General features: G+C 37.8%; 2 protein-coding genes across 2 annotated transcripts; both read left to right on the forward strand.

Annotated features, from left to right (window-relative positions):
• The first annotated feature begins 4,893 nt into the window (after positions 1-4,893).
• LOC137747234 (putative LRR receptor-like serine/threonine-protein kinase At4g37250) lies at positions 4,894-8,165 on the forward strand. The gene is made up of 2 exons (XM_068487304.2): positions 4,894-6,816; positions 7,337-8,165. The coding sequence occupies exons 1-2, from the start codon at positions 5,154-5,156 to the stop codon at positions 8,020-8,022; spliced, it is 2,349 nt and encodes a 782-aa protein (XP_068343405.2). The 5' UTR covers positions 4,894-5,153; the 3' UTR covers positions 8,023-8,165.
• A 3,617-nt stretch (positions 8,166-11,782) lies between these two features.
• On the forward strand, positions 11,783-14,039 carry LOC137748826 (microtubule-associated protein RP/EB family member 1C). Its single transcript, XM_068489016.2, has 6 exons — positions 11,783-11,972; positions 12,059-12,214; positions 12,356-12,462; positions 12,973-13,225; positions 13,299-13,412; positions 13,532-14,039. The coding sequence occupies exons 1-6, from the start codon at positions 11,865-11,867 to the stop codon at positions 13,808-13,810; spliced, it is 1,017 nt and encodes a 338-aa protein (XP_068345117.2). The 5' UTR covers positions 11,783-11,864; the 3' UTR covers positions 13,811-14,039.
• The last annotated feature ends 692 nt before the right edge of the window (positions 14,040-14,731 follow it).

The raw sequence follows: 14,731 nt of genomic DNA on the forward strand, positions 1-14,731 counted from the left end.
GTCATGATGAAATTTTAGTGTTTTTAGAACATATTGTTCGTCATTTTTTTTTAACTCGATTAGACGCTTCAAACATTTCTGATTTGGCTAATATTTTGCAAGCATTATCTATAAAGTGCAACTTAAAAAATAGACCGTTCAGGTCATTGAAGCTCGATGTGAAGTGGACCCACAACTAGTCTTCATTTTTACCTAAAAATGAGGATCCCTTTGAATAAAAGTCCTGCCTTTATTTATACACAGACCCTTTGTGCAAGGGGATTCCCATTTTTTTTCAAAAATGGGGATTAGTTGTGGAGCTCACTCCACATCGAATTTCAATTATCCGAACCGTCTATTTTTTAAGTCTCATTTCATAGATCATCCTTGCAAAAATTCAATTCAATCTGAAACCTGCCTATTTAATTATCAAGACAAAAATTTCATTGTTTCTTATATAACAAAGTATTCATTAATTTCTTTAAACCCAATTAGATGTCTTAAACATTTCTGATTTGGGTAATATTTTACAATGATGATCTATGAGGTGCAACTTGAAAAATAGACAGTTCAGATTGTTAAAATTTGATGTAGTGTCGACCTCACAACTAATCCCCATTTTTATAAAAAAAATGAGAATCCTTTCCCTTAAAGATTTTCTATTTATACATATGTATAGAGTATAAATGTAAAAGAGTCCATTCAACAAGAGTGAATACTAATGAAATTCCGTTTGAGAAGAATATTTATAACTAACTGTCTTGATCAATGAAACATTTCATTTTATTTAAGTGATACAACATTTGTCTTCAAAAGGGTTTGAGAAAGATAAATAGTTCTCTGTGCTCGAGCGATGACAATTATTGTTACGTATTGAGCTTTGTAAGAATAATTTTCTCTTCACTTGATTGCATGCAATTTTTTTATTTTTTATTTTTTTTTTCGAAAGACGCTTAATTGTACGAAGTTTTAGAATTTATTGTCCGTATCAGTGTATTATTATGATCATGGTTGGATCCAGATTGTCCTTTTGAAAAGATACTTGTTTGGTAGCTTTCTAAACATGCATGACCAGATCTCCACCTTCAACAGTTTTTCTACTGTAGTATAAGTTGCTTGCATTTTAACATAAAGAAAAAGCTCAATGCTTTGGAGCTTTTCTGACACATTTTATTTCGAAAAATTAATGAAGAAAGTTTGAAAATTTTGAGTTTTAACGATAAAAACAAAATAAAGGGTAAAGTGAATAGTACCAGGATTAAATTTTTAGTGTAAAAAAGTGATTTTTCGTTAAAGTAAACAGTATCAGAAGTTTTTCGTTAAAATTCCCTTTATTCTTTGTATATATAAAGAGATATGGATCTTAAAGTTTAAGGAGCAAAATGAGCTTTTCTTAATACAACAGAGATATGTAAGAAAATGGGACCATATATATAACCCTAATCTGAAAGCAGGCACTTTAGACTTTTGCATCTGGGGATAATTAATTAAATATGATACGGATCACCTACTCTAATTTGTTGAATAATTTTTTCCATAAAAAGCCAAAGTAGTCAGTGAATGAAGCTGTCCTCGCACTTAGCAATTTTAGAAAGAAGAAAACAGGTAATAAAAAATTAATAATGCTTGGCTCCTCCACGGTGAGGAGGAACTTTCTTCAAAACATTTTTTTAGCTGATTTATAGAATTTTGTTCTTATAATTAATTACAATCATTTATATTGTAAATTATTTTCTAAAGATAATTTCATTAAAAATTTAATTAGAACTAATATGATTTAATTAATCAACTGTAGCAAATAGATAGAGGGTTTATAAAAATTTTATCAATTCCTACCATCTATTTGTATATACATTTCGAAAACCAAATGATCTCATATTTTATCTACATTTTGTAGAGATGAGCTTTACATCTGATTTATATTATGAACTGTTCTAATCATAAGTATGAAGTTCTATAAAACAACTACGAATACTTTAAGAAGGAATTTCACGTCAAATGAGGAGCCAAGTTAATTCTAAAAAAAAATTAGATGGAGATGGCTGAGATTACTTAATGCATCTGCGTGGTAAAGATTAGTTAGCTTTTGGATTAATACTCGATTGAAGTAGCTTCCTTAGTGCAGTGGAGGACTAAAACGCAGACCCAAGTATAGCTTGGTGCCAATATAGTTATAAATTCCATGCCAAGTTTACAGCCTTGGTTTGGTATTTCAGAAAAGTAGTCCCACAAAGAGATGTGGGGGTCCGGTTGAGCCTGTTCATCATTAAAATGTGGACAACTTGGAGCTACCAGAAATGATAGCAAAGACTTCTTTTGCATTATCGTCATCAATTGTTCGTTGTTTGTGCCTCGAATAGCTGAATTATCTGAAATGAATTTAATGTTATTGTGGTGTTTTGAACTAATAATACAATTGTCACATCTTGATCCGGGCTTGACTCCGTCGCATCACGATATTGTCCGTTTTGGGCCCCCGACTACGCTCTCACGGTTTTGTTTTTGGAAACTCACACGAGAACTTCCCAGAAGGTAGCACGATATTGTCCGCTTTGAGTCCCGACCACGCCCTCAATGTTTTGTTTATGGGAACTCACACGAGAACTTCCCAGTAGGTCACCCATCCTGGGATTATTCTCGCGCGAACTCACTTAACTTTGGAGTTCCGATGAAATCCGAAGCTAGTGAGCTCCCAAAAGGCCTCGTGCTATATGGAGGAGGGCATGTACATATAAGGCATAGAGGATCCTTTATCCTAGACGATGTGGGATCTAACAACAGTGTTATATGTAAGTTTCTCTTCACGTGACTTTGCATATTGAACTCAGAATGCCGCTTGACGGAAAACCTTCTATTGCAATTCGCTCTCCTCATAGAGCCTCGACGCTTGAGTATCATCAGAAAAATTATTATTTATAACTGGAAAAAAAAATTTATCATGTGATGAGAGTTATAGCTATAAGGCGAGATATTCTCCGAGTTAAACAACCGAATCTCTCCCCCAGAATAACCTATATTATTGTAAGTTGTAACTACGTTAATAAATGTGGATGGTTTACTGCCCTTGATAATGTTGAATTGTGAGAAAGTAAAACCTTTTCACCCTGGCACCCTCCATCCGTATATACTTGGCTACTAGTCAAAATTGTACCAGAACTTCTCAAAACCAATAATTAATGATGTTTGTGAAGGGATGTCGGTAGATATTTGAATCAATGTTCATGCTGAATTTAGCGCCTGTATTTCAGAGGCCGACTCAATACTTTGAGGTATTATACTAGTAAGTATGAGAATTGTTATTTACAGTGAATTTCGTACATTATATTTTATAGTTCAACTTTATACGTCAAGTTTTCACATTAGTATGTATGAATCGTTACTCACAATGAATTTCTTATATTATATCTCAGAGTTCAACTCAACATGTTGACTTTTTACATTAGTACGATTGAATGAGAATCATTACTCAAAATGAATTGTGTGCTTTATATTTTAGATGCGTCGTGGTTTCATATTAGTATGTATGATAAATTGAGAATCGTTACTCACAATAAATTTCGTACATTATATTTCAGAGTAGGACACAATACACGGAGTTTTCATCTCAGTACGTATGAGATCATCGTTACTCAAAATAAATTTCATAGTTTATTAGAATTTAGCTTAAAAAATCAAGTTTTTATGTTAGTACATGTGAGAATCGTTACCCAAAATCCCTACCTTATATCTTGCAGTCCGGCTCAATGCAAGATAGAATGTAGAGTGAGAAGTGCAAAAGTTTATGAGAAGTGCAAAAGTTTATGTGCCATATTGACACCTATCATTTGGGAGATTTAGGTCCAGCGATGAGCCAGCATGGGCTTATTAGTTATCCTTGATCCCAACAACTCCAAAAACCCCACGTATATTTGTTCGTATCTTATATCCAACTCTTATAAACAGCTAAGGCAAACTAAATTACAACTTCCTCCTTCTACTTTCTTCTATCATATTTGTCTTCCTTTCTCTATTCTTGTATAAAATTCTTTAGTTGAACAAATCAAATTGGACCAAAGCCTTGGTAGCCTTTAACATTACTCCACATTGTTATGCATCCACCCTCGCCAAACCTCTACAAATAATAGTAGTTGTCAACATATGTTGACAATATTTGACATGTGCCTACTAGGTGCTAAATGAAATAACTCAATAAAACTTTTTTGGTTGATATTATGACTCTATTATTTGAAAATCATGGGAACCCCACTGTTTAGGTCACTAGCCTATTTTACTGGCAGCAGCAGTATAATAAGGAGGTGGATTGTCTGCCCTCTTATTTTCATATTTTTTTCATGCCCTCCTGTGATGTATGGTCACGGTTAAGCCACGTCAATATTTTATATTAATTTTTATAGAAATAATAAAACAAAAAATAATAGAAATATAAAATGTTAACGTGACTTAATCATAATCACACAAACAAAAGAACATGAGATGAGTATGAAAATAGAAGGGCAGACAATCCACCTTGTATAATAATCCAAAAACCTAATTAAAATAAGAACAAATAGTTCTGTAAAATCAATCTAAAAGGAGAAAAGCTTCTGCAACTGGCAAACTCCACCTATATGTCATGTAGCAAAAGATCCTATTCACTTCACCTCCATAATTTTGTTTCTCTGTTTTTTTTACTCTAAGATTTTCTTTTATTTATTTATTTCTTAAATATTGAGCATGGCAGAGAGATGAGGCAATATGTGAAGGCATTTAATCAACTTCAGAGAAGCGCTTAAATTTTAGCGAATTTTAACGAAAAGCTCACGATACTGTTTATTTTAACAAAAAATTATATTTTTATATTAAAAAATCAATCATGATACTATTCATTTTACCCTTTATTTTATCATTATTATTAAAACTCAAAATTTTCAAATCATTCTCATTAGTTTTTCTAAATTTTATATATCTGCAGATCATCAGCTGTTGCGAAAAACACAGAGCATATTGGTACCCATCTTGTGAGCTGTTCATCCCACAACACCAACTTTTCCCCATAATATTTAACAATTCCTCCCCCTCATGGGCCTCACTTTTCCCATAAATCTCACTCCTCTCTCTCTCTCTCTCTCTCTCGAGACTTCTATCTGTTGTGTTTTTCTAGATAGAGAAATGTGGGATTCCAGTGCAAAAACATCATGAGCTCCCAAAGCCTCCATTTTTTTATATGCTTTCTTCTTCTCCTCTCCGTCCAATCTTTTGGTCTCGACACAGATGGACTTCTGTTACTTTCTTTCAAGTTCTCTATCCTCCGTGACCCTCAGTCCGTTCTTGCCACCTGGAATTCGTACGACGAGACGCCATGTTCATGGAGAGGCGTCGTTTGCGCCCCGCAGCCGAGGAACTCGTCGGAAAACTACCAACGAGTGGTAAGCTTGAATCTTCCCAACTCTCAGCTTCTGGGTTCGATCCCTGCCAACCTTGGCATGATCGAACACCTTCAAAGTCTCGATCTTTCCAACAATTCCCTCAACGGTTCGCTCCCACTGTCGCTCTTCAACGCCACGGAGCTTCGGGTTCTTGATTTGTCGTACAATTTGATCTCCGGGGAGCTGTCGGACATGGTGTCTCAGCTGACCAACCTCCAGAGTCTCAACCTCTCCGACAATGCCTTGGCGGGAAAATTGCCCACCAATCTGTCTTCTCTGCACTCTCTAACGATCATTTCTTTGAAGGATAATTACTTCTCAGGCGGTCTTCCGAGCGGGTTCGAATCCGTTCAGGTTTTGGATCTGTCTTCGAATCTGATCAACGGCTCTCTGCCGTCTGATTTTGGCGGCAACAGTCTGAGTTACTTCAACGTCTCCCACAACGGACTTTCCGGGAAAATCCCGCCTGAATTTTCCGAGAAAATTCCAGGTAACGCCAAAACCGACCTATCTTTCAACAATCTTACCGGCGAAGTCCCGGAAACTCAGGTGTTCTTGAACCAAGAAACTGGGTCTTTTACCGGCAATCCTGATCTGTGTGGCCCACCGACCAAGAACCCATGCCCGATTCCTTCTTCTCCTTCCTCTTCACCCAACGCTTCGTCTCCGAAATCTCCTCCGGCATTTGCTGCAATTCCCAGGAACCCAGAGACCAGTTCGCGGAGATCGAAAAATGGGCATTCGCAACAAAGCCAGACCGGGCTCAGACCAGCCGCCATTGTCGGAATAGTCGCCGGCGACATAGCCGGAATCGGAATCCTCGCTCTCGTTTTCCTGTATATATACAGATTGAAGAAGAAGAAGAGCACCAAGGCCGAGATCACAGCAAAGCTCAAGAAAGAAGCTAATACAAATTCAACGCCGGTAGTCAACGACTGGTCGTCTTCCTCGTCGGAATCGAAAGGGTTCACCAGATGGTCGTGCCTGAGAAAGAGAGGCGAAGACGAAGACAGCTCCGACACCACAGCCTCCGATTCCGAAGAACATCAGACAGCGCAGAATCCGCAAAAGGGTAACGAAAGCAAACGGCAGCAAGAGCAGGAACAGAGCAAAGGCGGGACCTTGGTGACCGTCGACGGCGCAAAGGAGCTAGAACTCGAGACGCTGCTCAAAGCCTCGGCGTACATTCTGGGCGCCACCGGTTCGAGCATAATGTACAAGGCGGTGCTCGAAGACGGAAGCTCGTTGGCGGTTCGGAGGATCGGGGAGCAGAGTGTGGACCGGTTCAAGGATTTCGAGAACCAAATCAAGCTTGTGGCCAAACTGGTCCACCCGAACCTGGTTCGAATTCGTGGGTTCTATTGGGGAGTCGACGAGAAGCTTATCATCTATGATTTCGTTCCAAATGGCAGCCTCGCAAACGCACGTTACAGTGAGTTCTCTCTGTTTCCCTCTGTTTTTCCTCTGAGTTTTGTGCATGTGGATGTTAGTGAAATAGTATCGGGTTTCGCTAACGTGCACTGAAAACCAAACGCTACAGTGTGACAATCACACTAAAAAAATTTCTCCTCCGACGGTGAAGTAGGTATAACTTAACATTTATTTTTTAATGCATTCAAGTCAATCGTCTGTATTTCTCCTTTTGTTACCATCACTTACCCCAGAAGTCTTCCGATAGTGACGCTTCCACACAGTAATTTAACTCACATGATAATAACAGCCAATGGTTTTTGCTTGTTTAGTATAGTTAAATGTTATTTCTCGTGCTAATATTATAAAATATTGTGCTACAAACATGAGGTGGTAGAGAATCATGTTAGTCTTATTTTTGAAAGAGTCTCCCTCGTTGTCTAATAAATGACTTTGTGAATGAGATTTTTTTTTTTTTCCAAATTTGGTACTATGTATCATGATTGAAATTTGATACTAATTATGTGCCCTAAAAATTTCAGGGAAGGTGGGTTCGTCGCCTTGTCATTTACCGTGGGAAGCGAGGCTCAAGATAGCGAAAGGGGTTGCCCGTGGGCTTGCGTACCTCCACGAAAAGAAGCACGTCCACGGGAACCTCAAGCCGACCAACATTCTCTTGGACACAGACATGGAGCCCCGGATTGGTGATTTTGGACTTGAGAGACTTTTGTCCGGCGACACAAGTTACAAAATTGGAAGCTCGATAAGAAATTTCGGAAGCAAGAGATCAACGGCTTCACGGGATAGCTTTCAGGATTTTGCACTTGGGCCTAGTCCAGGCCCAAGTCCGAGCCCTAGCTCTATGGGTACATCGCCTTATCATTGCCCCGAATCGCTTCGGAGCCTGAAGCCGAACCCAAAGTGGGATGTGTACTCATTTGGGGTGATATTGCTTGAGCTACTAACCGGGAAAGTTGTGGTTGTGGATGAGGCAGTGCAGGGTCTTGGGCTTGTTGGAGTGGATGATAGTGGCAGGGCTTTCCGGATGGCGGATATGGCAATCAGAGGTGAATTGGAGGGCAAAGAGGAGGCCCTGTTGTCCTGCTTCAAGTTGGGGTACAATTGTGCGTCACCTGTCCCACAAAAGAGACCACCAATGAAAGAAGCTCTACAAGTCCTTGAGAAATTCCCATCTTCTGCTTCATCATCATATTATTATGCCCTCTAATGACATGTTTTGTACCCTTAATTTGTAGAGAGAGAGAGAGAGAGAGAGAGAGATGTATGTATGATTTATTTTATTCTCAAGTCTTTGTAGTTGGTTCATCCATCCAATTTTTTTCAGTATGAATCCATCTGTTTTTGGGATTATTAGTCCTTGTAGTAGGTTAAGTGTTGATCAACTAATAATTAATCTTTGTTAGGTCTCATTTGTTACGACAAACTAACTCGAACTAGACTAGCTGCAATGCCAGACTAGTCTTGGACTAAATACCCAAAAACCTTTTTACTATTTTTTAATGGGTTAATTACACTAACACCCCCTCAGGTTCATTGTGTTTTCACAAAACCTCTCATGTTTGAAACATAACACTAACATCATTTGAGGCTCTAATTTACTTTCACGCAACCCTTTTAGGATAAATTTGCCCTCATTATAATTATACTTTAAAAAAAAACAAAAAATCCTTTAAATAAATAGAATAAAAATCTAATTTAAAATCTTACATTAAACAATAAAAAATAAAAAATAAAAAATAAAAAATTAAAGAAATATCGTTATCTTTCTTTCTCTACCATGTACTCGGATCTTCTCCGGAATTTGGCATAAAAACGTTCGAAGTTTTCAACGACAACTTGCATTTCGTGAGGAAGATTCTTGGGAATTCGACGGTTTTCATATTTATTTTTTTTCTGACGAATAGTGAAACCAAGCTTGTGGAGAGGCTAATTGATTGAAAAACCAAGACGAATGAGTAGCTTCTTGTGAGGACGGCTAGGGAGGAGGTGAAGCATCTTAAGAATTCCAATTATGATGTGGTGAATGTGAAGGGGAGGCCCAAAACCCTGTATTGATTTTTAAAAAATTTTCATTTTTAATTTTTTAAAGTAATTAAAAATGAGGGCAACTTTATCTTTAAGAAAATATTTTAAAGTGACGTCAGCCCTAAAGGGGTTAAGTGAAAGTAAACTAGAACCTTAGGGGATATTAGTGTTATGTTTCGAATGTAAAAGGATTTTGTGAGAATACGATAAACTTAAGAGGGTGTTGATGTAATTAATCATTTTTTTAATTCACACTTTTACTTTTTTTTTAAAAAAAATTATTAAAACTAAAAAACAAAATAAACCCTTACATCACCTCCGTTTCACTCTCTCTCTTTCAAAAATGACCATTTTCTTCTGGGCAATTTTGTTAACCTAGATGAAAATTTGACAATTTGTTAGCTGATCATCGTCCTCAATTTTAATATGCGCAGTGATTCTTCACCCCCTCCCGTAGACAGATTTACCCAACCGAAATTGGACAGATTTGTGAAGCTCTTAAGGCAGAGCTTCAACAAGAACTTTGAATTTTCAATCGGAGTTTCTTGACAGCGTCGAATGACAAAAAGGGTTGAGGCATGACTAATCTTGACGGAAATTTTTTGTGGGAATTTACGGTCTTGACATAAACATTTTGATCGGAATTTTTGGTGCGCATCGTCTGTCAGGGGTGGAGCGTGAATTGACGGCGTTGAACTGAAGATACGATGAAGTTGCGGACGAGGGAAGAGGAAAGAATCTGCAGTCAAGCTAATCCCCCACTTCTACGCAGGATTGTGTAAGACCAGTCAATGAGGTCTGAAGGCCATGCGAGTCTCAGCCAAACTCATTTATTCTTAAGTCCTGGTATCGTCAAACACGAAACAACGGTAGTATCTAAGCCAGTCTTGGTTTTTTTAGTACATCGAGTTCTTTATACTTAAGGGAGAGAGAATTCGGTAAAGTCATACAATAAATAGTCCAATTTGGTATCAAATTCATCATTCACGAGATTCGAATCTTAGACCTTCATTTTCAAATAAAAATAAATATCACTAGACGTAGTACTGAATGAGAATCCAATCTTACTTAAAAGAGGTAAAACAAATGTAGCTGAATCATGCACATTAAAGTTATTGAAGTTCTTGGGTCATTGGTTAGGTATGTTGCTTTGTCAAATAATTAGGTATGTTGTTGGAATACCATTAAATATTCCCAGAATCGTGCACGACTTTATTTTTGGACCTCAAAATAATAGGAGGTAGAGGAACATAATAGTGTCCTTGTATGCCAATTGACTAAAGATTTTTATAATTTATATGCCAATTTGTCGATGATGCAGATGTTGGTCATTTCATGTCAAAGATTTAAGCTATGATGGTGACTTTAATGTTGATAAATACTTTTGTGCCATCGTTTATCTTACAAACACAATCAATTGTTACCTAGTATTACAAAAATGTATAAGATTTTGTGAGACCGTGATTTTGTAGAGCAGAGTAAGACGCATCAAAATACGAACACTTAAAAAATTCAATCACGAACTCAATAGCTCTGATTCATAAATAGACCAGCGATGCCATCATCATCTTGTATTCCTTAAAGGTAGCCGAAGTTTGCAGACTTCGCTAAGATTGATCATTTTTGTTTCGCAAAGAACAAAAACCTAATTCGATTGGAGATTAGATAAGTTTCTATATTCTTGAATATTCTTACAATCTAGGAATTGGTGTGATGAGTCACAAGTAATCACACCGCAAGTTTTCTATGTTCTTGAAGATGTCTACAACATATTGCACGTCGTCTTTACAATATTTACAGTTTGATGGACAAGTTTATGCTATCCCTTACTTCCCTATTCGTCTCTCTGCATACCGCCACGTATCCCCAGTATCAATATCATCCCCCAATACATGCATGTATCTCGCGTATCAGACTCGTATTAGTATCTGTTACGCTATATGAACCTAAATTAGAGTATTCTTGCTTCATAAGGTAGTATAATAAAAGTGATTTTTGCACCCCTTTTTTTACTTCTTGCAATGCACGACTCTCTTCTTTTTTTAGATATTGGATCGAACCAAAGTACAAAAAAAAAAAAAAAAAAAAAAAGTGCAAAAATCAATTCCCTCAATACAAAAGTGTAACTTTCCACATCATACTGGGTAGTGGATCATGTAAACCTTATATGTATATTCTCATCTCTACCTAGCACGAAGCTTTTTGGGAGCTCACTGGCTTCGGGTTCCATCGGAACTCCGAAGTTAAGTGAGTTTGCGTGAGAGCAGTCCCATGATAGGTGACACACTGGGAAGTTCTCGTGTAAGTTCTCAGAACAAAACCGTGAGGGATGTGACAAAAGTCCTTGTTAACTATTAGGGGCATGTTTGGATGTGTTTTTAAAATAAGGGATGTGCTATCCACACATCTCATTTTACTTCTCGCACACCCCTTGATAATTTCTGTCCATTGATCTTCTTCAATTCATCCGATCTGACAGCCGAAAATTAAAAAGGTGTCTGAGAAGTAAAATAAGGTGTGTGGATATCACACCCCTAAATAATTGAAAACACTTTTAGAGAAAATATTTTCAGGTTCCAAAAGCACTTAAAGTGTTTTCTACAAGAAACATCAGTTATGTGTTTTTTCATGAAGCACTTTGAAGTGCTTTTTTATAATTTACTAGCATTTTTATTAAAAATTGTTTCCAAAATATTTTCACAAAAAACGTTTGCGATCATTTTAAAGTTACATCTAAACGAACTATATCCCACCATTACGCTTTGCCATCGTTTGACAAAAACAAAAAAAAGCAAATAACACAGACGCATTTTCAAGAAGCAGCCTGAATATTGGGCTCAATGTTTGGGCTTCTGTAAAGCTGTTTAAAAGCCCAGCTGTCCAACTTTCCAGACAAACGGTTCGATCCGAAAGCCACTTTTGAATTTAAATTGAGAAGATCCCGCTCCCCAAAACGCCTCCCATTTTTAAATTCCCCTCTCTCTCTCTCTCTCTCTCGACGCAGAGACCTTACCAGAATCTCCCATGGCGACGAATATTGGTATGATGGACGGTGCTTACTTCGTAGGCAGGACAGAGATCTTGGCATGGATCAACTCCACTCTCCATCTCAATCTCAGCAAAGTCGAAGAGGTATTTTCTCCAAACCCTAACCCTAACATTTTACCTTTCGAATTACTCTTTCGGCTCATCGATTTTCTCCGACTTATGTTTTGCAGGCTTGTTCCGGTGCCGTTCACTGCCAGCTCATGGATGCCGTTCATAATGGTATTGTGCCGATGCACAAGGTCAATTTTGATGCCAAGAGTGAGTACGAGATGATTCAGAACTACAAGGTCCTTCAGGACGTTTTCAACAAACTCAAAATCACCAAGGTTCAATCTTCTTCGCTTTCTTTCTTGTAGTTTAAATCTAACCGGAGTAGATTTGATCTTCATTTTTTTCTTCAATTTCTGCGATGTGTTTACCCTTTTTGTTTTCTCTGTGTGTGTGTGTGTTTTGGGGGGTTTTTTTAGTACATTGAGGTGAGCAAGCTCGTGAAAGGAAGGCCGCTTGATAATTTGGAGTTTATGCAGTGGATGAAACGATACTGCGATTCTGTCAATGGAGGCTGTATGAGCAAGTAAGTTTGACGCCTAATTGCATTTGTTTTCTTGAAATTCCCTTTCATTTAATATCGATTTGGGGGTTTAATGATATCACTCTTATATGCTGTCTGGGTTTGCATTTTGTTGTAAATTGAACTCTTGAGTGTTTGTAAATCTGATAGGCATGCTGAAACACATCACTTCATCCATCTATGAATTTAAAACTCGTATTCTTGTGAATTTTCATTTTGATTCAATTTGTTGCCTTTGTAGGAATCGAATTTAATTTCGACATTTTATAGTTATGCTCTCTCATTTGCATTCCGTTTGGTAGCACCTTTCTGTTAGGTTAGTCATTGGAGAGTTACTGGCTCCATCATGCTCTGCAAATTCGTAACATACCCTTGAATAGGATGCTTACGGAACAGAACCGATGAAATATTTAACTCAAGACAGTTTGCTAGTTTTTTGGCCTTTCAGCTATTTCAAAGAAATTAGGGGGAAATTGTGTGTATAGATGATATACCTTTTGTTGTCTCTGTTAGTTACAATGCTCTGGAAAGAAGAGAAGCTTGCAAAGGAGGGAAAGAAGCGTGCAAGGTTGGGAAAGAAGGAAATAAGAGAGGTGCCCAATTGCAATCATCAGCTAAAGGTGCAGCAGCTACCCAAAGATCTCAGTCCTCCCACACCGCTCGAAGAAATGATGTAGCACCTTCTGTGAACTCCACAAGTCAATCAGGGAAGACCTCGAGGCCTTCTTCTAGTGGAGGCCCTACTCCCCCTGCATATGATGAACAGGTACTTTCAGAAAGTACAGGAGGGAGAATTCAGTCAACAAATTTTAGATGGTCTAATGCTAATTTGAATGCAGATCACGGAGTTGAAGCTGTCGGTGGATAGCCTTGAGAAGGAGCGGGATTTCTACTTTGGAAAGCTCAGGGATATTGAGATACTTTGCCAGAGTCCTGAGATTGAACACCTAACTGTACTGTACTTTCACTCTTCGGTTTTGGTTTTCTTTGGTGTCAGAATTACTTGAAACTTTTTTCTGTGACCACTACAAATAGGCAAACTGCAAGCTGATGGTCTTTATTCTTCATACAGGTTGTTGCTGCTGTACAGAAAATTCTATATGCAACTGATGATAATGCATCGGTGGTGGCAGAAGCTCAAGCCATGCTGTCTGGCCCCACAAAGGAAGCGGAGCCCTTGAGTCCAATCGCTGAAGCTTCAGACGAGAAGGCAAGTTCAGAGACGCAAAAGAGGAAAACTTACCTGAATCTCGACGTTGACGCTGCTGCCATGACGACATTATCTCCAAAACAAAGGATCTCCGACGCTTCTGATGTCCATTGTAGTGGGTCACCCCTTATGACTTACTGATCTCCTCAGTTCCATCTCTGCATAAAACAGTCATCCATTAAACTTCTTAGTCTTACCTTTATATTTTCGGTTCCGTTTGATATAATTGTCGAAATGTAGTTCAACAAAGTAATTGGCATGGGACATGGGATTTTATGCCTTGTTGGATTGAGAGCAGTCTCATGCTTTTCTGTTGTAAGGTAGAAGAAGCAGGTACAATATGAATGAAAATATCTTAATTTCTGCTACAGGATTTATGCCCTTTACGCCGACCCCGTTTAGTGGGAAAAAGCTTTGTTGTTGTTGATGTGTGTTTTTGTTCCTTATTAAAAGAAGCGTTATTATACAAAATGGTCCCTGAGATTTGCATGATCAATAGAAATGGTTCCTGAGATTGAAAATCAATAGAAATGGTCGTTGAGGTTGTTTACCATTCATGATTTTTGTCCTTTCATTAAAAACTCTTTGGGCAATTTTCAAAGCTTTGTAACTCAATCGATTCTTAATCAAATTCGATCCATAATATATCAAAATGGAGATAAGAAAGTGTAGAACAAGATTATACCTATTTGGAAGCCCAATAATTGCCGGAGATGGTCGGAAAATAGCCTGAAAGGTGACTGGTCGACGGGAAAACTCGCCGGAAACTGGGTAAACTTTAAACGTTCATAACTTCTTCAATACTCAACAAAATTGAGTGATTCAAAAACAAAAATCATATTTCGAGATGAGACAAAGAGAATGGTATCTTTTTTAACTACTAACTCGCCGTAGTTTGGCCGGAAAACTGCTCGAAAGTGGCTAACTTAAAAATAGTTAGCCACTTTCAAGCCGTTGTCCTACCAACCCACGGCGAGTTAGCCTTCGAAAAAGGTAACATTCTCTACATCTCGTCAAGAAGTATTATTTTCATTTTTGAATCAATCAATTTGGTTGAGTATT

Source organism: Pyrus communis, chromosome 2 (assembly GCF_041283825.1).
Source record: "Pyrus communis isolate YQ-2024b chromosome 2, ASM4128382v1, whole genome shotgun sequence".
Lineage (NCBI taxonomy): Eukaryota > Viridiplantae > Streptophyta > Magnoliopsida > Rosales > Rosaceae > Pyrus > Pyrus communis.

Coding starts and splice junctions, on each gene's coding strand:
- LOC137747234 (XM_068487304.2), top strand. CDS start 5,154: ATGAGCTCCCAAAGCCTCCATTTTTTTATATGCTTTCTTCTTCTCCTC. Junction 6,817..7,336: donor CCTCGCAAACGCACGTTACA/GTGAGTTCTCTC, acceptor TAAAAATTTCAG/GGAAGGTGGGTTCGTCGCCT.
- LOC137748826 (XM_068489016.2), top strand. CDS start 11,865: ATGGCGACGAATATTGGTATGATGGACGGTGCTTACTTCGTAGGCAGG. Junction 11,973..12,058: donor ATCTCAGCAAAGTCGAAGAG/GTATTTTCTCCA, acceptor TATGTTTTGCAG/GCTTGTTCCGGTGCCGTTCA. Junction 13,413..13,531: donor CTGAGATTGAACACCTAACT/GTACTGTACTTT, acceptor TTCTTCATACAG/GTTGTTGCTGCTGTACAGAA.